The sequence below is a fragment of the Lepidothrix coronata genome, unplaced genomic scaffold (genome assembly GCF_001604755.1).
Source record: "Lepidothrix coronata isolate B3197 unplaced genomic scaffold, Lepidothrix_coronata-1.0 Scaffold151, whole genome shotgun sequence".
NCBI classification, from domain to species: Eukaryota; Metazoa; Chordata; class Aves; order Passeriformes; family Pipridae; genus Lepidothrix; species Lepidothrix coronata.
The window spans coordinates 1,376,780-1,400,133 of record NW_016690331.1 but is presented as its reverse complement, the minus strand read 5'-3'; the positions used below and the strand labels follow the sequence as shown (position 1 = coordinate 1,400,133).

Here is a 23,354-nt window from a genome sequence, read left to right as displayed (position 1 = left end):
TCAGAACATCCCAAGCTTTTGGTGACAACTAAAAAATCTAGAGCAAAAATAACCTCAAAGTCCTAAAAAATGGACTGTGAAATGCTGTGTGGTCAGACCATGACTTCTCACAGTGTCCATCTGCCTCTTACGGGTCTTGTGTTGCTGCTCTGCATGGAATTACAGAATCATAGAATTGTTTGGGTTGGACAAGACTTCTAAGATCATTGATTCCAACCACTAAACATCCTAGGAGAAGATCAACAGGTAGGTGAGGGCTGGCAGTGGTAGCATAACACAACTGAACTGAAAATCCTATTAAAACCATGGCAGTGGCAACTCAAAATTGAAATGTTCCATAAACTTTCGATTAAAATATGAAGCAGACTTTGTAGAAAACAAACTTTCTGCTAATAATTGGTTTTCTCCAAAATAGTTATTCTATTAAAAGTAACTTAGATAGGAAACTGTTGCCATAAGCAGAACAAAATATTAAACAGATACAGGGCTCTGTCTTTCTCTCAGACTTTATCCCCCAAATTCTTTCTTCCATCTTTGAACACACACCTTGCAACAGCCACTGTTAGCACTGTATCACATCACTGCATGATGCCATCCCCTCCCTTCTGTGCAACTTTCACACCTTGAGAGGACACAACTCCCCAGGGAAGTCCCAGAGCCTTTATAATGGATTTTGGGCAAGTCTAACCCACTTCCACATATGCTAGACCCTTTTAGAAAACAGATCCATTGTTCATACTAGAGTAATAATTGACATGATGTCATTGCCATTTATGGGAGAAAAAGAGACAATTGCTGTTTATAGTTTTTGCCATGTGGGTAATATATGTATTTTATCACAGCTTGGGAGAGACTGGCAAATATGGTCAGCCAGTGAGTGATTCACAGCACTTTAGACTTCTTTAAGATATCCACAGAAGGATGCTCTGGTGATTAGTCCACCTGCCAAGATGTGGAAAGAGAAGAGTTTGCTTTAATTTCTCATTCTGCCTCAGACTTCCTGGTTGACCATAGGGATGTGGTTTAGACCAAGATGAAGTCCAAATTATAATTATTTCAGAGGCAGACAGGTTTCCAAATAGACTGTTTATGAAGGTCTGAATTTCAGTCCTTCATTGCTCCTTACTCATCCCTAGATGAGGTTAAAAGCACTTTTCTGTCTCAGAAAAGTTCTGAGGAAGCTCATGAGAGGTTGCAGAAATGCACAAAGCAGAGGTATCTCAAAAGCCAGACTGGGATGGAGGTATTGACTCAGGATGGGTTTTCATCTGAATTTTTTTCAGCTGTTTAAAATCAAGGCACTTAGGCTGTTTATTGCCAAAGAAGACCCTTCTGGAGGAGAGCTATTGGAATTCTTCCAATAACCCCAGCATGAGCAAAGACCACAAGATTAGATTCTTTTAGATGACAGAAGTTCAGAGTCAAACTTTCCTTCCACTGCAGGAGTATTACTCCCAGTATGAGCCAAATCAGCACTTCAAGGTGGATATTAGTCTGAAGTGCCCTGAATGGGCACTTTAATCCAAAATGCGAGGAGGAGAGGAAGGAAGACCCCAGGGTGAACAAGAGGGAGGTTAAGATGCAATTACTGAAAATATCTGGGAAAATGACCAGTAGAGACATGATTCCAGACTCAATGTTACAAACAATTGGTTTGAAAACGGGAAACCTTTGTTCTGAATTTTAACCAGCTTCAGTGCCGATACCCTTTTTTTCAGGTTTTTTTGAAATGCTGATGTCTCTGAGATGTAGAAAAGCCACAACCCACCTCGTTGCAGGGTGTTTTGAGCTACTCACATGATGCCGTTGCGGAAATAGCTCTGGAAGGTCTCAGACTCATGTCCCTGGACCTCCCGGTGCTGCACAGGGCTCCCCCCGAGCGCGTTGTCCAGCTGGGTGACGTACACGGCTGCAGCCCCCTGCTCATCCTGGGAGGAATCCTTCCCAATCCAGTAATGCAAATCCACAGCGGTGCCACGAGAGGTTCTTTTGGTCTGGGAGAGGTGGGAAAGACAAGTCAGGATGAACTCACAGTCCGCATATGTGTGTCTCAAATATCACCGGCCAAGGAGACCTGACAGAACCAAGTGACCACAGAGCTCTTTCCTACTTGTGCTCTTCTCCTGGGCAAGGGGAGAGAGGATGGAGCCTCAGATATTCCCTGGGAGCTCGGCCTGGAGCTCTCCTTAATTAGGAGAGCATTTATGGATTTTGGGTACATATTGAACCGAAGGATGTTTCTGTCTGATATTCTTTCATAGCTCTTTATCGAGGAAAGCCGAGGACCTGTGCAATTACAAAAATTAATGCGTTCAACCCGTCCCACTTTTGTGGAGTTTTATACTAAAACTTAGAGCAGATTCTTCTCATGGATCACCTTTTGAAATGGAATGCACACTCCTATTTATTTGCCTGGAGATACTACCCTTTCTTTCCTGTTGTCTTTCTCGTGTATCACACGACGTAGTAACACAAACTGCATCGGAATTCCTGCTGACTTGCAAAACAGGCATAACTCCAAACGAAGCTGAGCTGGTGTGTGCATGCTGAGATTCATCTTATTACAGAAAAACCCAACAGCCTAGAAAAAGGAGGCAAGGGGGATGAGGAACAGGTGTGCTTAGTGTTACATGAGCTGTGCCAGTTATTTTTCAGTGCCTACTGTGTTAAACCCCATCGTGGACGCCTGGGAAAGGCAGTAAAAGCTCATTTTGTAAGCTGGATTTGACACTGAGTTCTGTTTATTTGCTTTGTGCACACAGTGAAACACAGCAGAAGAACTTAAATAAAATGCAGTTCAGTTCCTCAGGCATAGATAATTAATTTGCGGAAAAATTGCTCCGTTCAATACATTGCTATTGAAGACGATCAAAGTTCCATTGTCCCGAGGACAACCCTTATTTGGGAAGACTCCAGTGAAGAAGCAGAATTCACAGACGAGTATTTTTACCTTCCTGTCTTCAGGGGCAAAGGAGGGTATTGGAATAATTAAGGGCTCTTCTACCTGGGGAAGCTGTTGCAACAGAAGCTGAGCCTGTGAGCATCAAAATCCATATTTATACTGACAGCTCCTTGCAAGGACACCCATATCCTGCTCTAAGCATGTCTTTGGGTGGTTGCAACCAAATCGATTTAGCACTCAAAAGGTATCATGAAGGCATGTGCATGGTGAATTTGAGCAGGAGATCATCCTGTGGTGCCACCCCAGCCTGACATACAGCAGATGTGCACTTGGTTATTGTGGGATAGTGGAGGCATTGCTGTTTCTTCACTGACAGGGGATGTTTGCAGGAGGGACACTCAGACCCAGGAAGTGGGAAATGCTTCTGGTTTCCACCATGTGGATGTTTTTTTTATACAATGGGATCTGGATTGATCTGTGCAGATGAAGAGATTTGGAAGGAATCCTAGGAGGTGGGTGTAACACATCATCCTCCCACCGAGCTTTGGGAACACAAGGCAGTTTGCATAGCCCACAGAGCAGGGTTGGTTCTCAGAAGTCCCTCATGCTTCTGCCTAACCTGGGTTCAGCCGGTTGCAAGCAGGTCTGGACCAAATTTGGGTGGGACTGATGACATGTCCTACTGGGGACATGAGAAGGGCTGTAGAGCCTCTCTGCTACTTACATGACACACAACATGGAACACCTTCATATCTCACATCACCTGCTGAAAACGAGACCCTCCAGCTGGCCACCTCTCACATCCCCAGAAGATTCCCATAAATCATGCAAATGTGGGCCTTGATTCAGTTTGCCAGGAATGCACTGACCATTCTTCCATGCCTGGGCATGACTGAGTCGATTAGAAGATAAACACTTTTAATGAACTGCTAAGTTAATGGTTCCCCCGGACTTCTGGTTTACTAAACAGACAGTGTTGTTGCAACAGCCACGCTCAGTTCATATCCATGATTAGATGGTGAACACAGGTGCACAACCACTTTAACCCACAGTGCCTTTGCCATCAGAGAGGGTACCTAGGAACCAAGTCAGAGCTAAAGAAAAAGGTTTGGACCAGCTGCCTAACACAGACCACTGTTTGCTAGTCTTACTTACATGCAGAATGATGTAACAGTCTCCTTCAAAAAAGGTCCCATAAGCCTTTTCAGGTACAGGAACCATCTTCATATTCTGTAAGGAAATCAGTGTTTGGGTCATTGCTGGAACTTAAGAGCCAGAAGCTGATGTGTGTGAAACAGGACAGCTGAGGTGTCACACTCAGGTGACAATCAGGATTTGGAGAAGGATGAACCAGCAGTGCTGAGGAAAGGCAGAATTGAGGACACTGATGTGCCCCTCACCCCTCCAGACCCTAATTGCACACTTCCTCTGGCTCAAGTGCATAATTATCCAGCCATGCCTGCCCAGCGCAGGTGCCTGGATGTGCCACCCACTAGTCCACGCTCAGCTCGTGGGCTGGAACTGGCCCTGTGGTTCCCTGAAATTAGAGATATGCATTCTTCTGGTGTCCTGACTTGTTTCCCAGCATACCAGCTTGACCCTCGTGAACCCACACAGCTCTAATTACAGATCCTCTGGAAAGCAGCTTAGTGCAGTGCTTTGGAGAGAAATGGAAAGGCAAAGATCGTGATATTTGGAACACAGATGGGACTTGCTGAGTCCCATTTGGAGATGTGTGTTGGATCCCCTTCCCACTGTTCCCCCGAGTGGACTTTGCACCTCAGTCTATACCCACTCTCATTGCAGGTTAATGGTTCCAATGTTCTTGGTGAATTGGGCCAGAGAGAGAGGCAGAATTGAGCACAGCCCAGCTCCAATCCAAAATCAAACACCTCCACAAGCAGAAGGTGAACTCAGAGGTTGCAGGATTTCTCCTTGTAGTGACCCAGAGTAAGGAAGACAAGAATGAAGTACAAAGACGCACCGTGGAATGCCTTTGTCACAGAAATAAGTGTCTTCCCCGTGGCAGCTGCTGGTATTGACTAAGGCTACCTATGGATAACCCATCTTCTTGGCGAAACGGGGAATTTCTGGTGTGCTAAAGCAGTCTTGCATTGGTTCCCAAAAGAAGCAAGAAAAGCCTCTGGTGCTGGAGGAAGAGTTTCAGTCCCACCACATTCCTGTTTCCTCAGTCAATATTATCATCCCCGTTTTACAGAGCAGGAAACCAAAACAATAACATGTGGAAAGTTTCATAGGGAGGCATTGGGTCTTCTATTTCCCACTGTATCTTATCTGTAAGGTCCTCTTTTCCCACACAGATTACTTCAAGAATACCTCTTCCATAAAACACCCCCCCCCAGACACGCAGAGGACATGTGCCATCACTGCCTCTTGTCATACCTCTATGCCCCATATCTGGAGTCCCAGCTTCCTCTCGATGGTTGGGAGATTTGTGTCACCGTCTGTCATCCTGCGGTCTGAGCTGGAAGGCAAAGGAAGAAGAAAAACCAAAATAACTATATAATTGGATACAGCAGTAGGTGTGCTGGTCAGCTGGGCTCCTCTGACTCACTGGAGGTTTAATACAGATCACTCACACCTCGATGTGTCTTTCTCTCTCTGATGACTATCAACAGTTAAGTGGGATGAACCCCCATTCCCAGGCTATCCATGCTCTTGGGGGGCCCAGCAAAGATTGGATAGGATGCTGCTGTTTTGGTGGGGGATTATTTTCCTCCAATGTGAATAGGCAGAAAGGATTCACCAGAGTGCTGGACTTCACCTCAGTACTGCTTTGTTCCCACCATGGCATGAGGGATGGAGGTGTGGCAGGATAGTCCACCCTGGACAGACCTAAAATCCAATAGTGCATACTATGCAAGCCATCATGCAGGCCATCATGCAAGCTATCACGCAAGTTCAGCTGCTGGCACCAGGCCCAGGTCACTGTCTTGGTGTTAAATTACGCTAAGACCATCCTGGTTCACCAGACTTAGAATATGCATCCTTTTTTTGAAACAAGATGTGACAGATAAGCGAGTCTGCGAGCTTGTAAATCTGTGACTCCATCATCACAACTATAAAATTTCCATATAGCAGATTCTTCCACATACTTCCTTGAAGTGTGGAGCCTCTCCTGCCTCTTCATGGTTACTCCCCAGGGGTTAAGAGAAAGAGAGAGATCTGCCCGCTATCCCATATGGTGAGTTATATCAATCTCTACTTAATGATTGTTTCTTTTGTTAGCTTCGATGCAATTGCTTTAATATAATTGTTTTACAGTGCACTATATTACTTTGTTATATAACACTTTACTAGTAGATTTTGAGGTTTTTGTTTTGTTTTGTTTTGTTTTTTTTTTCTTTCACACTGCGTAGTAAATAATTCTGATTAGGATCTTTCGTCTGTTCACCTGTTTGTTAATTTGTCATAATAAATAATTCATTTATATTAATCAATTTCTGTTTTGCCTTCATTAAAACCTGTGGGACAAAACGGTTTAATCACACCTCTATAATTCCTTTAAATTTAAACCATTTACGCAGTCCGGGGCTAAGATGGGATTCAACCAGACCTAAACCCTTCCCTGGAGAAGGAGTTTAGAAAGCAAGGGAATCCTTTCTGCACCTCGAGACTCACTGGCAAGGCTCTGCTTTTTAAAACTTTGTCTAAGCCTTCCCCTCTCCTGTGACAGGAGGAGACAACAGCAGCCCTCCAGGAGACCTCCTGGACCAGTGGCTGGAGGTCAGGGCAGGTTCCTGGCCCTGGGGCACTGGGAGCCCAGGGAATGTAACCTTTCTTCTTCAGGAGGAGATTCAGGTCTACATTAAGACAGGTATCTCAGGTATCTCAGGTATCTCAGGGCAGGGCACCAGGCCCTTAGCTCCATGAAGGTCAGTGGAGACACAGCCAGCACAGTCAGCAGAGCACATGGAGTGAGCCAGTCCATGACCTAGATGTCTATTTTACAGGTAGCTCTGCAGATTCCTAAGCTCTGCTGCCTGTATGGGGAAGGCACCCTTGCCCACACAAGGAACATTTGAGATGATTTTGGTGCCTCTCTCGTGGGTGGAGGTCTCCCATTCATCCTCATATCTTCCAGCAGAGAAAAGAGGACCACCCTCAGCTATGCTCCCTGTTCCTACTGCTGAGCTTTTGCTCAAGAAACAACTTCTGAACCCAGCTTGTTTACACAGCAACCTCCTGAAGCAAATCAAATCCCAAACCAATGTACATGAAGACATGGAGTTGTATCCTAACAGAGCTGGCTGTCCCTCAGGGCATGGCCAGTGCCCCCTGAGCAGCTCAGCTCTGCTGCAGCAGCCATGGGACAGGCTATGTTTGCACAAGGGCAAGACCCATATCAGCCTTTCCCTTGTGAGTCAGTCCTGCTCACAAATCAAGGCCCAGCCTCGAGAGAACACACGGCTCACTGATCCCTGTGCCTTGCATTCATTTGTCAGTGCCCTCCCTCGACTTGCATTTGCTCATGACAGACTGAACGATTGTGCTGTGTTAAAAACAAAAACAACAACTCGATTGACTGCGTTTTCTGCTCCGTCCTGGGATGAAAAGGCTGCACTGACTGTGGGCCACGGCCTCTCCTGCTCTCCTCTGCTCTGCTGTAGGAAGCTACCCACAAGAAGGAACAGAGCTATCTATGGCTGCCCAATGTGGCACAGCCACTGAGCCACGGTGAGATGGAAGATAAAGGAAGCTATTGCATAAAGCCATGGAAGCAGCTTCTTCCGAAGGAGGGAAAGGACAGAGACAGATGGTCCCCTGCCAGAAGGCGTGTTTATTGTTTGTTTTACAAGGGAAGGGAGAGATGTGCTGCACTTGGCACCATAAGCCATAAGCAGTGTTGGCTGTCCTGAAGAGTTTGCACACTAAGTAAGAGCACAAAAATTGCTGTTCTATGTAGGAACATTGGTCCATCCAGATCTTCCACAGTCCAGAGCTGCCACATCCTGGCTCCTTGCACAGGCAGTGGGAAGATGCAGGTATTTCCAGGGATGTTTTGAGCACAGCCCCAACACCTCTCTGTTAACTGAGCAGGGAGCCACAGTCTGGCAGCACTGGTAGCAGGAGTCAGACGTGCTCACTCCTTCCTGAACACAGATAGATCTGTAGGACTTTTGAAGACTGAATCTGTGTAGCCTTGTGTCCCTAGAAGGGGCATATTCAGCAACTTTCATCTCCCTCTCAGGTCCTCCAGATACCTTCCAGGCAAGAAAACAAATAGCAAGGACAAAAAAAGACATTTTTCGCCTCAGTTCCCAGAAAGGTAATTGAGACCCACACAGATTACACGCCAGATCCAGGAAGATATTTCAGTGTCCACAGAGGAGATGAGATATACAGTGTTCTGAATGGCATCCTGACTCACCTACTGTGGAGTCCAGGGCTATCAGGAACTGAAGCCAGAAACATGATCTCAGTTCAGACCCTTAACCAAAAGACCTCTCCTTCCTTTTAATGTTGCATTCAAAAGGTCCCTTACTATCAAAGATAAAACCAAGCGAAGCCTCCTTCCCTCAGCTATCTTTTTAATTTATTTAGGGTTTTTCCTTCCAGCGTCAAAACAGGCGGAACCTGAAAACAAAGCCAGTGAAGAAGATGTTTACACTTGAGGGAGTGAAGTTTTTTAGCCACACCGACACTGCTCCCTGTGGAAGGAGCAGGCGTCCTGCTTAGGAACAGCGCAGGAAAGCGGCAGCTGGCCAGCTGTGAGACACAACTGGATATCCCTGCTTCCCCCAGCACCCCAGCCTCTCCTGGAAAAGTTAACCTGGAGGATGCTGGGATTCCTCTGACCACAGGCAGCTGTGTTGGACAAAACTCTCTGAAAAACAGCCAACAGGTTCCCAATCAAACCCATCTGACTCAAAACGGGGACCTTGGATCTCCCCGGCTCCTGGGGCTCCTTTCTCAGTCTCAGACTTGCCCATTAGTGTTGGTCCTCACTTTTCTGGGAAATGCTGTCCCTCCCTTCCTCCTTAGCAATTTAGCTGGGGGAGTGTGAATCACAGTCAAGGTTGGCTGTTTCTTTGGACTTTCCAGCTTCTTTCGGCCAGTGGCCAAGACAGAAATAATAGGAATATGACTTATATAATCGAGCAGCTCATTTCATTAATGATTTAATGTGGGTTTTTAATCAGATGATCCCATAATTCAACTCCTGTCCAGACATAAAATCCAGTATTAATGGAGTGAAAACTTCCCATCTGTTCTGAAACCAGGAAGGGCAGAAACTTTTCTAATTTAAAAAGAGAAAAGTAAAAAAGGGGCCGTTAAGAGGTTTGGAAGGTTCACTGTCTGGGGCAGTTCTTGCCTCAGTCAAACCAGTTTTGCCCAGCACTAGGTGAAATGCAATTTGGCGAGAAGTGTGAGTCAACCACCTCTGGGGCAGGAATTCACAGGGGAAAATAACTGGTTATGGGGATGGACATTTGCTTCCTTGTACACAGACACAGCCTCACCTGTGAAGGGAGAAGAGGCATGTGTAGTTCACCTCTTTGCCTCCACATTAGTGACACTCAGCTACACCATTTCCACCTCCAGGACCAGCTGTCCTACTACCACCATTTCCAGGGACTCTCTCCATGGAAAGAGGAGAAAAGTTCACACCATGAAGGTCGGCTGATAGGTGGCCACTGTGTAGCAAAGGCAACTTCTGGCTTGCAGCTGATCTGCTGGGTCATCGCCCCTTGGTTAAGATGCTACAAATTAAGCTGCAAAGAACAAATGCTGCTGTTGACTGAGGGCAGAGGACTTGAAAACAGAACATCAGTGGCTGGCCTCTTGACTGGATGCTACTGTCAGGACAACCTGGAGCCTCCAGAGCTAAAAGCAAAGCCTTCCCTATCACAACTTAGGCAAAAAAAAACTGGTGCATGAGGGCAGATGTGTCTCTGTTACACCCACTCCCCTTCATGCACTGCCAAAATCACAGCAACACTCCCGCTTGCTAAACACAGTCCCTATCCCCTCTCCCACCAGCACAGTGTGGGGAAAAGCTTTGCCTTCAGGAAGGACTAGATGACTAATTAAGTGTCAAGGTCACTCCCAAGGCTGGTTAATGATTAATAGTTGGGATGGAAGTGCCAGCAATCAGTGCTTCATTTTGGTCAGCCTGGCCCGTGTACGGAGCCCAGACCTAGCAGGACATTTCTTCAGGCAGACTCCGGCTGTTTGGGTGGGGAGGGAAAACCAGGACTCAGAAAGGGGGACAGGAGAACATTTCAAGCTCCCAAAGTACGTTCTGAATCCAGGCTGGTTTGGCTTGTCTGGGTTTTGGCGGCACACTTACGGGGCTGTAGTCACGGTAATAAAAAACCCCAGTGAAATGACTAATGCTCTGTACAGCTTTGGGGAAAATAGGAAGCAGCTGTGGCTCCAGCCTTTCCAGGCTGAAAGGCCTAATTATTGGGAATACTTGGGCTGGCATTAGATGAGGTAAACCAGGGCTGCTGAATTGCTTTCATTGTCTCCATTATAGTTGGGCATCTGGGCCCAAGTAGGTGCCATGTTTTGTTTGCAGAGCAGAGAGTGGTTAACTCTTGTCCTGCCCAGAGGAATGAAATTCAGTGTTGAATTACCTTGTGTGGCTCACCAGCTACAGCTTGGGAACAGTGACTGTCTCTAGCAAGTGACTGTCCAGAGTACAGCATTCAACCTGTGCAAGTTGTCTTTTATTCTTCTGTTGCGAGAGGAGAAAAAGCAGCTTGTACCTCACATGGAAGTGACAGGCAGGGAGATCCAGCAATGGGGCTTGTCTCCTGTCTCATGCTGTCACACACTCAGAGCCGTAATACCCTCCTCCAACCCATGCTGGATGTTTTGGAATGTGGTGATGAGGCAGGGAATGGGATATGTGTTGTGGGGGGTGGCAAAAAAAGGAAAAAGCCCAGTCAGCTCATCCTCCTCCTCCAAGTCCAGTGAGGTCCAAGTTCAGGACCTCGGTGTGGCTGACATGCCAAGGAGAAAGCTCTGCACAGACATGTCTGGCTGACCACAGAAAGCACTTCAGCCTTGCTGGAAAGAGCTGTTGCCTGGCAGCTAAACTTACGTAAAACAGGCCTTGAAATAAGATGCTATTTCTGATCATGGTGGGCAATTAAACATTGGAACAGCTTATTAGGGAAGCTGGAAGGCTTGTCTTTACTTAATGTCTTTAAAATGAGATGGCTAAACGGCCAGGATGTGCTTTCTGGGCTCAGCCCCTCGGGGTCTCTGACCACGAGCCCCTGCTCAGATGCTGCACTTCCAGCAAGATGCTCCCTCCCATCAGTTTGGCATTAAGGCAATAACAGGGATTGGCCCTCGTGCTTCAGCCACCTCCACTGGTCAGAAAAGATCCCCCATCCATGCTGCCAAATCATCTGGGTGGATCATGAAACGGGTTGAAGGGCTTTCTTAGATTTCTCTTAAGTAGCACTGGATTAAAACTTGAGATGCAGTATTGGATGGGATGAACTAAGACTGTGCTCACCTTCTCAGGGTCAATGGCTCTGGAGGTAAGAAGGAACCTCACTGGTTTCAGGTGGGCAGGTTTTCCCTTTTTCCATGAATGGCTGCCAGGGATCACCACACCACATCTCATCCAAGCAGCTACCTGGCATCACAGGTGACTGGTGTTTTCTGTTCTTTGCTCATGGGGCAAGGTCTGAGGACTGAGATGATAAAGTCGGTTTAGGATTAATGTGAGTGAAGAATTAAGAGCCTGGGATGAAAAGAACCACTGAGAGGATTTTATGTTAATGATGGGCTCTCAAACTGTAAGTGCTCTACAGCCCAAGAGAGGTTTGAATTCCCTATTCAGTAAATTCAAAGGATGCAGAAACCTGGGTTCACCTAGCCAAGTAATTTCTCAGGTTCTGAAAGACCAATAATCATTCTCCCCTGTCTGACAAAAGCTGACCAGTGTTCCATGGACCCAGCTGCTGTCTCTTGAATCATAGAAATTTACCCCATCTCCAACTACCATCCTAGGCATTACCAAGAAACAGAATCTCATCTTAGTGTGTCTTCTTATAACCTGTGCCTTCACCTCCTGTCCATTTCTGGCACCTCTGGCTTAGTAGCTGATACTAAGTCATTCCCAGAAAGCCACTGGAGCTGTGAGCTTTACCTTTCAGCTCATTGTGAGCAACAGGCAGGTGGACTTAACACTAATCCTCCAGTCCTTCCATTGAGCCTTACATAAAAGCAAAGAACACAAGGAAATACCAGGTTACTGGGAAATACCCCCCTTCCCAGTTGCAACAGCCCTCAGCCTGTATCTCATCTGCCTCTTCAGATTCCTCAGAGGACATCTGATTTAGAAGGGAAGGCATCTCATGATTTATCTCCTCTCACTCTGACTAGTCCCTGCAGCTGCATTTCCACCTGCCATAAATTCTAGTTCAACACCTTGCTCCATTCAGGAAATCTTGCTCATCTCTCCACACCTCTCTTTATGATCCCCCTTGTCCCTCTCTGTTTATCTCACTGCTGGTAGCATTCCAGCAGCCTGGTCTTCAAGCAGATGGTCTTGGGAAACTGATTTGTAGGAGCAGGTTTTTTTTTTTTTCCCAAACTGCTGCTATTTTTCTGAGTCCTCCCTCTGAAGTTCTAACAACCCACTCTTTTTCCTGGGAACGGTGGAGCCGCATTGTCCCAGGAAACTTCTCACAATGTAAGAACAATGTCCTGACAATTAAATCAGGGAGCCAGCCACAGCTCCCAAGTCATGTGGTCTGAGTTTCCACATTCATCTCTCTGGATGCAGAGCCCAGTGCTCAGCAGCGACCGGCTCTGGAAAGGGGAGAGCAAATTGGCTGAAGGTGGGGGACAGCAGCCCTTGGTGTCCTACAGAGAAGGTCAGGGCACCCACACAGCTCTTGACTGACTGGTTCCCTGAAGTCCTCCTTCCCCAGGATGTCTTTGACAGCAGCAGGCTCTCCCAGGCAGGCAGCATCTCTGCAGGGTGAGGGCAGCCCCGACAGACTCAGAGCTCTCAGAAGCAGCAGCAGAGGCTGAGCTGCAGTAACTTCTCCCCCAGATCAGTCCCTGTGACCGATAACAAACTCCCTCGGTGCAAACCCACCTCTCTCTGAAGCCCCGTGAGAAAAAAACAGAGGCACAGGAAGCTGTTAAAAGCCCTCTGCACACAATCCCCTTGCAGCAGCATTGCCCTGGTGTGGTGCCAGGTGCCCTTTTGTCAAATAATAAACTCCAGCTTGGTGCACAACTACTTCAGAGTTATCCACTGTGCCTCCAGCTCCTCTCCGTGAGGTCTTCGAGTCAGTAACAGCACGGAGCCATCCCAAGGGAAAGGTGAGCAGGTAGCTTGCCAATTCCTTAGGAACAAATCTCTCCTCTCTTTCAGTTCTTTCTCCCCTAGTGAAAGGGAGAGATTCCTGGCTCAGGACCAGCGCTGCATCCGAAGGCAGGGCTTCGTGCCACGGGGAGGGCAGGAGACGCACGCAGAAGGAAAACAAAGCTGAAGCCATTTTAATTCCTCTTCCTGGCTTCCAGGGAAGTGGTTCAGGTTCTCTCTAACTAAGTTCTAATTACCCACCACTTCCAAGAAAAAAAGTTAGGATCCTCTCCCACATCAGCATTTTAACGGAGCATTATTTAACCTCATGGCTGCAGGTAAGGAAAACCAGAGCTGAGACATCAGGGAGGAGAGAATGTGTGTTTGTTCACCTGTGCAAGGCCTTCCTGAGCCCTGGGGAGCACCTGCACTTCAAAAGCTCACAGAAAGTATGTGACAGCTGGAAGTTGAGGTGAAACTCTCAAATGAAGGCATTTTCTCAGCTGAAACTGAGGAAAGGCCACTGCTTCCTCTGCAGATTTAAAAGAGCCTGGAGGAGGGGCAGGAGAGGGGGGTTAGAGGCTGGGATTCATCCAACCCAGTTTCAGGTGCTTTATTCTGAGGAGGACTGCCTCTGGGTGGTTTCCCTCATCCTGATGGTTGGTCTAGGGCAGATCCAGTGACTCTGGGTCAGGAGGGACTCACTGTCCCCTTGGTCCATGAGGGAAACTCTGGATGGAGAGCCCAGCTGGCCATGCTGCCCTCCAGCTCTCTCAGAGTGTGGGGGCTCAGTCCCACCCACTGTGCCCCGAGATTCTGCTTGACAGATCTGTCAGTGTGAACTGAGACAAATACCTTAAATAAAACCTCAATTAAACCCAAGTACCAGTGCCCACCTGGCCTATCCTTCTCAAAAAACAAGTCCAAGAGTTACAATTTTTGCTGCTGCACATAACACTTTCCTATTTATTGTAAGAATTCACACATGTATATATGTGCACAGGTGTATGTGTGCAAGATAAAGAACAGCTTTTCCTGTTGCACAGTTTAATGAGTGCAGTTGAATAAGCCCTTTCTCTCAGGACCTTTGTTTGATGGTGATGGAGCAGGGGTGCAGCTCTGGCTCCCCTCAGACCAGCCAGAGAACTACTCTCCAGAACATTGGCTTTCCAGTGGAAAGCAGCAAAATTAATATTAACTACCGAAAGGAAGGGACTGTTTCACTTTTGTTCCAGTTCAGACCTGCAGGCGGGACATAAAACTTGGGAAGAGAAAACCAAGACTTTTGGAAAAAAAAAAAAAAAAAAGCAAGCAGGTTTCCATTCTGGATTGCAAACGAAATGACCTGGACCTAAGCAGGGTTCTCCATAGGCAACTCTGCATTTCCATTGCTGGCTGGGTGAGATGTAAAGGATTTTTTTAGGGAGAAGGTTTGTTTCTTGAGCTGCAAAGGACCACTCACCCTTTGTGTATGTTGGCTGACACACCTGTGATGAAAGACACCTGACTGGTGTCAAGACAAGTGGGGACCAACCAACTCAACCCAAGCTTCCACTGGGACAGGGTGCTGAGCCAAGATATGAGTTGCTTTAAATGACCTTTAGGGTCATGGGAGCAGAGCCAGCCCTTCACGGGATCTCCTCTCAATGGAACACCAGCACCACATGTCTTTTTGGTAGCAGTCACCCCCACTGGTGTTATCCTCTAGGCCTGTGTTCAGCACCATGCACATGGTGTGTTTATCACTGTTTCATCCAGCCCTTCCAATCCAGGATGGGCTGTGAGGTCGCTCTTGGTCTTCCTGTGATTTTGGGGGTGCCACTCAGCCTCCACCTGCCTCTCCTCACTCTAAGTGACTGCTCCTTGAGGAGCACCATCCTTCCCAAGATGGTTTTCAGTGGTTCTTCTCTGTTGTGGCAGGAAAAGGATCCAGGGAAACAATGGGGCAAATGGAGGTGGGGTGGATGACTGGGAATGATGGGAAGAGGGACATGGGGCAATAAGGAGGTGTAACTTTGCCCCTGTGGTATCATGTGCTGTGTGATGGGTGGTGTTGGTACATCACCAGTTTGTGAGCTAAACCCTGTGCTGCCCAGCTCTGGGGCTCCTGCAGCAAAGTCCCAGCCCATGGAGATCTGACAGTCATAGATTATAGATCATAGATTATCCTGAGTTTGAAAGACCCACAAGGATCATTGAGCCTCACTCACAAGATGTGCATCTGCCACTCGCCTGGCATACAAAGTGAAACCAAGTCCACACAGGATCACAGCATGTGGGCATGGGAAGGGTGTGCAATTCCCTCTGGGCAGAAATGACAGCCAGCGTGAGGAAATGAAAGCAGAGAGAGCAGCGTGTCACCTGCACAAAGCCAAATGAATAAAACATCCCTGGAAGTACTGCAAACAGCCTCAGAAATAGTCATTCCTCCAGGACTGACTCTTGCACCCAGAGCTGCCAATGGAAGTTGTGTCTGAGCACCGGGAAGGGAACCAGGCATCTGAAACACTGGGATGGGTGGGATCAGCTCATATCCAGACAGATATTCCATAGCAACAAAGTACAGTAATTCAGGCTCTAGCACACTCCCAAAGGGAAGGTGGGTATCTAGGTAGTCCCTATAACCCAAAAAAGAACATGTTTTCTAGCACTGCCTGTGTCTTACCCTGTTCAGCTGTTTCTGTAAGAGCAGTTTTAAATAAAGGGCCAGACACAAACCTATTCTTTAATGCCAGGGCATGGCAACAGGACATTTTTAGGTAGAAGAGGTCGACTGCTCTGAATAGCTCATTCCAGAGGGAACTGCCCAGGATGGAGCTCAACCATACAATTTAGCATCCCCCACGCCTCACGTCTTTGACGTGGATATAAGGTAATAACAAGTTCCACTGTTACTCTACCCAGCACTGCCTCAGATAAGCCTGAATAGGCTCAGATAAAGATGGATAAAAAATGGCAGGGTTTCTGTTTCAAGCAGAGGCCCCTGGAAATCAAGGCAGCTGAATCGGATGCACATCATCCAACGCTGGAAATTAACATTACATTGCACAGGACTTCTCAGACTGAAGGATACCAGAGACTTAGCGACAATATTCACCCCTTTTTGCATTCCTCTTACATCCAGAATGGGTGGAAATACAGTAGAAATGTATAATCATCCAAGATAAACCACAATTACGCTCATTTCCAGGGCTGTATTATATGGAGAGAGAGCTCAGGAAGAGCGAGGTTTTAGTGAGTTGTGGGAGAGTGTATCCCCTTGTGACTGAATGATTATTTTCTCTGAGGGGTCAACAGAAGCTAAAGAATATACATGAATAAACAGAGAGCTGGAGCCAAGATATTTTGGGTGTGTCCACACTGGAGTCCTTCCTTGTGAAGGTGGACTTTTCATATATGGAAAGCCCAATCTGTGGGTTTGTTGTTCCAGAGCAAATTTCAGAAGGCTGCAAAAGAGCCCATTCCCTGCGACAAAGGAGGGACTTTGAGGAAGGTCAGTGGTGGCAAAGGATGGTCAAGGATGGCAAAAATGCAGCTGGGGCAGGAGGCACCAGGGTGGCACCAAGGCTTTGGCTGTGCCCTGAGCTCCCTTCACTGCACAGGGCATTTCAGGGCTCTGCTTCCAAGTGGGCCACCTTGTATTAAGCTCTATTAAAACTGAGGAAAGGCTTGTGGTCAAATGAGATGCTCCCAGCACAGAGCTGAGCCCCAGCATCTTCCAAGCATGGGGCAGGTGTCTGAGCTGATCTCCTCCTCAGCTGGGGATGGAACGAGCACAGGATGGGTGGTTCTGGAGGACCAGGCTGCAGGACAGATCCAGCCTGAGGTCACAGAGCCCACAGTGCATCTCTTCCATGTCACACATCCCGCATCTCCCCAGGGGGGCCCATAGAAAAGATAACAACCTCCAGGCTCAAAGTCCAGAAAAACAGCTTCATGGAAAAGGCCAAGAGGCACCATGAACATCTTCAGCATCCCTGGCTATGAAAGAGCAGGGATTTATTGACTCAACCTAATGAGGAGTCCCAAGATAGCAGGAGGAGGCAGGAGACCAGGGTGACATCACTTGCAGCCATGGCACAAAACCTTTGCTCCCAGCTGGGAGAACTTGGCAACTGCTGACACAAAGTCCTGCCTTGGAAATAACATCATGAGACCCATGTGTTTGCTGGTGGAAAGGGAGCTGGAGGAGGATAAAGGCATCCTGTTTGTGCAGGGAGGAGGAAGAGGAGGGGAGGCTCACCTGGCTGTGCCAGGAGGAAGGTGAGGGAGGGCATTTGGGGTTGTTCTGATCTGCACCACTCTGGCTCCTGTCTGTCCTGGCATTGCCTCCCACCTGGCACCTCGGGGGAACGGTGAAACCCGCAGAAGAGGAAGGCCAATGCCCTGTGAGTGTCTAATCTCTACTCTGCAGGCTCTAATCCGCCCTTTTAGCTGCGGTGTGTAAAGAGCACCTGGATGATTCACCCTCTAAGTGCTGCTCTGGCGGGGCCAGTTTGCTTCGGCTGCCGTAACACTTGTTTACATCTGTGCTAGGGCAGCCTCGAATGAGCGTGAGCCTCCCACCGATGCTAATTCATATCAGCTCTCCTTTGTGTTAAATATTTATGTTTCTAATAGGCACGCCTAAGAAAAATACTGGCAAGTAAAGCCTGCAGCTCAACTCCACTACAACTCAATTTTATCTCAGTGCAACTTGCATCTCAAACCAGCAGGACGAGAAAACACTCCATTTACAGAGCAAAGCAGCCCAGTGGCTCAGCCATTAGTAATCTACTGATTAGATGACAATAAAACCTATCGATGAGAACTTGCAAAGACTTTCTGTGGCTGCCTGGACCCAAAACTGTGCCGGAAAGGCAGACGAGCTTCCAGCAAATCCCCACGGCAGCAAAGCATAAAACAATCCAGGCCCAAAACAATGCCGTTAATTGGTCCTTGCACGAAATCAAAGCTGGTCTGTGCAGAGAGCTAAACGAAAAGCATGTGTCCTCAGAGCTGATATGGAGCCTGGATGGGTTCTTGGCAAGCTTGGCAAGCTGCTCGTTCCAACCCCAAACGATGTAAATCAGCGTGGGCTCGTTTCAGTAGAGACATCCTGGCTTACACCAGGGGAGATATTTTTTAAAAAATATGAAACGTATTACTTCTTTTTTTTTTTTTTTTTTTTCCTACTATCTCACTGAACAAAAGTCATTAAACAGTTCTGGCCTTACCAAAACTGACGGGGGTGCAGGGAGGCTGCTTACCTTGCTGGAAAGTGCACAGTGTCCTCACAGGTCTCCCTTCTCCACCAAACCCAGCGCCTTCTCTCCTCTTTGCCTAGTTTCAAGGCACTTTTTGTTCGCTGCTCTGCTACCTTGTCAGCTCGGGAACAGCAGTGTTCGGTAATTCAATCCTCTACTTAACCGCAGAGACACTCCTACTCGGAGATCACACCCATTCCCAGGCTCAAGGGGGGACAAAGAGGGAGCCGGTACGGGAGAGTTTCAACCAACTCTCTGTTTGCATCAAATATCCACCAGCTCTGAATTCACAGGGCAGTAATGATTCAGTGCTGCTTTCATTAAAAACCTGTTTTGTCCAGATTTAAAAGGGCACAGGAGGAATTCCCCCCCCCTTCTTTTCTCAGTCTCTGATGGACAAAGCAAGGTGCGGTGCTACTCAGTGCCACCGTAACTCTTGGGACTAAGAGTTCCAGCTCCAGTCTCTGGCTCCGACTGTCCCAAATTTTGGCAAAGCTGTTCCGAGGGGGAAAGTGCTCAGGGAAGGTTCCTGCTCCTCAGCTCCCTGCAAGGCCGAGCTGGGTTTCCTTGTGCTTGCAGTCTGGAGCCCTGGGTGCATTCAGGGGCTTGAGTGCCGTCAAGATTAGTGACTGAAATGGGAATGTAACAGAGCATTGGAGTGTTTAACCGGGCTGCCCTCCCAGGAGAAAAGTAATGATAAACCAGACAGTCCCAGCAGTGTTTGCCAGGGCCACCTTTGGCAGCAGGAAGCTGTGTCTGTGGATACTTGTAGCTCACTGCTGAGAAAAAGTTACCTGTGAAGGGTGGCTGTAATACGCAGCCACTGGAAGCTGCCCTGATGCCACTGGCTGTGTGTGACCTGAAGATAAACTATGTCCTGTCATTCCCTGCTGTTCCTGCCTGGCATATCCGTGGTGCTGCTCACTGCTGATGGAGGGAACATCCCCTTCTGGAGAGGAGAGGAGGCACCACTTGGTACCCTGTCACCAGACATCAGCTCTGCCTTCGGGGGGCCTGGGACTGTGTCCATCTGTGTTTTGAATGTCTCCAAGAATGGAGACTACGTGACCTCTCAGGACTGGGAACAGTCCAAGTCCTTTCCTTACTGCACATCAAGCTTCTCTTGTCACTTCCCTAATTTTCTAGATTAACCCACACGATCTGAAAATAAATATGAGTCACCTCACCAGCTAAACCAGGTGTCTGAACAGGTTTAAACCGCAGTTTCCACAGACCTCGTGCACTGACCACTCTTATACCTGTGGGACCTGTATTGGGAAGAATGCCCAAAATACCGGTGACATTAACTACAGACCGGTTTGCCACCAACCACAGGGCGGGCCTTGGACCTGCTTATTCAGCCTGGGTGTGCCCATATCTGAGAGGAACACTGCAGAGATCTTAATTCGTGGTTAAAGATGCAAAACTGCCTCTTAGCAAGTGATTTCTCCCTTAATGTCTGCAGGCTACAGCTCATAAAACCCGTAACAGCCTTCACCTTTCATTTTTCATTCTTTTCGTTTTGCCTGAGTGTCTTCCTCCAGTCCACAGAAGATGGGGCCCTGCAACAGGGTTTGCTTTTATCTTTGGAGGCCACCCCAAGCCCACTGCTGGCCCAGTGGTGAGAGTCACACACCAACAGCTCTGGTGGGAGGCGTTGGAAGATGGAGTGAGGATATCTCCAAGGATCAGCACCAAGCTCCACTGTGCTCTGGTTCTTTTTTAGCCACCTAAACTATTTATCCCCAGCACCAAGAGTTTAGTTAATAACTGCTGTGTGTCTGGGTCCTTTTTGGTGCTGATGTATGCTGTTGTAGAGCAACCCACCAATCCATGGTGGTGGCTACACGAATTTGAGCTCTGGGGTGAAGCCTGCCATTCCTTTCCCCACAGTTTGGGTGATGCACTTCAGGCCCATGCAGAGGTGATGCTTGAGCTGCCTGTCCCCACTCCTTTCCATCAGCACAGTGAAAAAGTAGTAAATAAATCCTGGTGAGTTTTTAAGGAGACCAAAACTGCAGAGATATATATAAAGCAGTTTAGAACAGTCAATGCCGAGGGAAAAGATGTTTGTCATAAAACACAGGCTCATTTGGTGCTGAGCTGTAGGCACTTTTGCTTCCTGCTAATTCTGGTCATGCCATGAGGTTATAGAGCAGAAAACATTATTTCCAAGCAGTTTAACTCAGTACTGGTGGAAAACAGAATAGCCTGACTTTCATAACTGAAACATGATCTGAGATGTTCCTGTCCAGCTGTTCTTCCCATGTGCACAACTTGGTGCTCTTGTATCCTGGACCTAAGCCTTGACCTGGTATTCCCAGAGCTCAAAGGCCTTATGGTTTAATATTTTTTTCATGCATACAGATGTCAGATGAGGCTGTTTTCAGTGTCCCAGTGCGAGCCCAAAACACTGAAGACATTGTCACAGGTCCACACTGGGGTAAAACCAGAATCTGCTGGGAGGAAGAGTCCAGAAGTGCAAACTCAAGATTTGGCAGTGTGATGGCCCACATCTGCCTCAGCCTTGACCATCCCGCGTGCCTGTGGACAAGGTGAACATTGTGCATGGGGAAACAGGCTCTGCCAAGGATGTATTTGCAAAATGACACGTTGCAAAGGTATTTCCACCCCGCTTTTGGGTATGGAGCTCCGGGAGGAAGAGGGAAGGGCCAAACCCTGCAGATGAGATAACACAGCAGGGGCCTCATGCTTTGGAAAAGCAAGGGAAGGAGGCAAAAAAAACCCCACAAGGTGCTTGAGCAGCTAGTGAAAATACCCTTTGCTACTTATATGAGGTTGAATGTCCTGACCTGTAATGGCCAAAGCATTGCATGAATTTCTGAGAAGTTTACAGGAGAGCTTTCCTTGACCCACAACCAAAGCATGTGACATTTTACTGCCCATCCCTCACGTAGCCTTGCTCAGGCACTTCTCTGCCCTACAAAATCATTATGTCCAGATGAAAATCTACATAGTGCCTCTCACAGGTCTACCTACTGAGAGGAGGATTGGGTTATAACTTAGTGCTCCCTCACCTGCTGTGCTCCTGGGTGTGGGGAAAAGGATGAGAAAGCAATACAAGAGCATGTATGTCAGCTGTAAGATCATCTCTCAGGGAAAACCTCCTTGTTCTCTCCAGCTACCTGAAAGGAAGTTGTAGCCAGGTGGGAGTTGGTTTCTTCTCCCACGTATCAAGTGATAAAATGGGAGGAAATGGCCTCAAGTTGTGCCAGGGGAGGTTTAGATTGGATATTAGGAAAAGTTTCTTAACCAAAAGGGTTGTCAGGTATTGGAGCAGGCTGCCCAGGGAAGCACTGGAGTCACCATCCCTGGAGGGATTTAAAAGACGTGTAGATAGGACATTTAGGGACATGGTTTAGTGGTGGCCTTGGCAGCACTGGGTTGACGGCTGGACTTGATCTTATAGGTCTTTTTCCAACCTAAATGATTCTATTCTACAATGTGAGGACCTCACCTGTTTGAACTTACAACTTGATGAAGCAAAGGACCCCTCGAGAAGTACATCTCAGGCAGCCACAGCAACTAACCCGTGAGCAAGGCAGGGATGAACAGCAGCCACAAGGGACTGAGCAAAAACCAACCTCAGGGTTTGGCCCAGCTGCCTGCAAAGGGGTGGTTTGATGCAGGGAAGTGAACACAGCTTTGCTCTTTGGCCTGGCGGGCTCAGTCTGGTGGAGGTGGGGACCTTGTGTGGGAATGGTTTTGTAGGACAGAGCTCTGTGGGCACCAGCTGACCAGGCAGCACAGAGCTGCCCCTGACAGGTAACAGAGTGCTGGTTAATGGTTAACAGCAGCAAATGGAAATGTCTTGGGACAGGAGAAGGTGCCTGGGCATTCGGGTGAGGAGCGCTGCTGTGTCACAGTGCCGCAGTGCACGGCCGTGCTCTGTCACAGGCACAGCCATCCTGAGCCATAAGGAGTCACTGCATCCTGCTCTGGTCAGCTCATGCCACTCGATGGCTCACAGCACACAGAGAGGCCTCGGTCCTTCCAACAAGCCCTCCCAGCACAGCTCTGGGGCATCGCTGCACACGGAGACCTGGGAATGGCGGATCCTGTGGAGGCAGGGGCAGGACAGGCCCCAGTTCTGCAGAAAGGGGTGGCCTTGGCAAGCCAAGGACACGAGGGTAAACACTGATTTTGGGCAGGAAGAGCTTTGGTGAGAGCTCTAGAGAGCTCTTCCCACCTGTTGGTACCTTCCCAGAGCCAACAGCTCGCAGCAGGATAAGGCAGGAGCACTCTGTCCACAGGGGTTACAACACTGGGGCTGATCAAACCTGTAGCTGTTGCTCCAATTTATTGCCTATCAACATTAGTGCAAACTCCATTTTATCCAGCTATTCTGGGTTGTGCTTTGGGAATATGGGGCTGGTGTTTCCTCAGGCTTATGGGGAAAAGGACCCTCTTGTGAAAGAAAAGGAGGGAGGTCCAGAAATGATGACACCTTGCAGCACAACAGCAGGAGACACCAGGGCTTCTGGTCAGTCTCAGACTTGTGCCTCCCACCATCAGAGATGGGTTATAGATACTTTAGGAGTCTAAGTCTCTGCTAGCCAGGAGAAATACCTCAGTAAATGTAACTCCATTGTTACAATGATGGGACGTAACAATACTGATTGTACTGTTGTACCATGCCAGACCTCCCTCGGTCTGTCTGTGCGAGCTCTGGCTGCTCCTGATGGTTTTGCAGAGGGATGTACAGCAACATGTTTTCCAGAATTATGTTTGGGAGAATTACATCTTTCCAACCCTCAGGGAGGGGAGTTATTCCAGACTTCTGCGGGTGAAAAACTCCTGTCTTGGAGTAAAAGAGCTGCTGTCCCCTCTCGGGAGGTTAATCTGCACCTCGCTGGGCACAGGTCAGCGGGGAGGTGAC

At 48.0% G+C, this 23,354-nt stretch overlaps 1 protein-coding gene across 1 annotated transcript in view; it reads right to left on the bottom strand.

Annotated features, from left to right (window-relative positions):
• VILL (villin like) overlaps positions 1-19,074 on the bottom strand; it is a 39,576-nt gene extending 20,502 nt beyond the window's left edge. The window contains exons 1-4 of the mRNA XM_017828675.1: positions 18,458-19,074; positions 5,306-5,387; positions 4,058-4,132; positions 1,798-1,994 (exon numbers count right to left, since the gene is read on the bottom strand). Of these exons, the coding sequence (XP_017684164.1) occupies positions 1,798-1,994; positions 4,058-4,132; positions 5,306-5,374 (341 nt within the window). The 5' untranslated portion in view covers positions 5,375-5,387; positions 18,458-19,074. The remainder of the gene's footprint in view (positions 1-1,797; positions 1,995-4,057; positions 4,133-5,305; positions 5,388-18,457) is intronic.
• Positions 19,075-23,354: the final 4,280 nt, after the last annotated feature.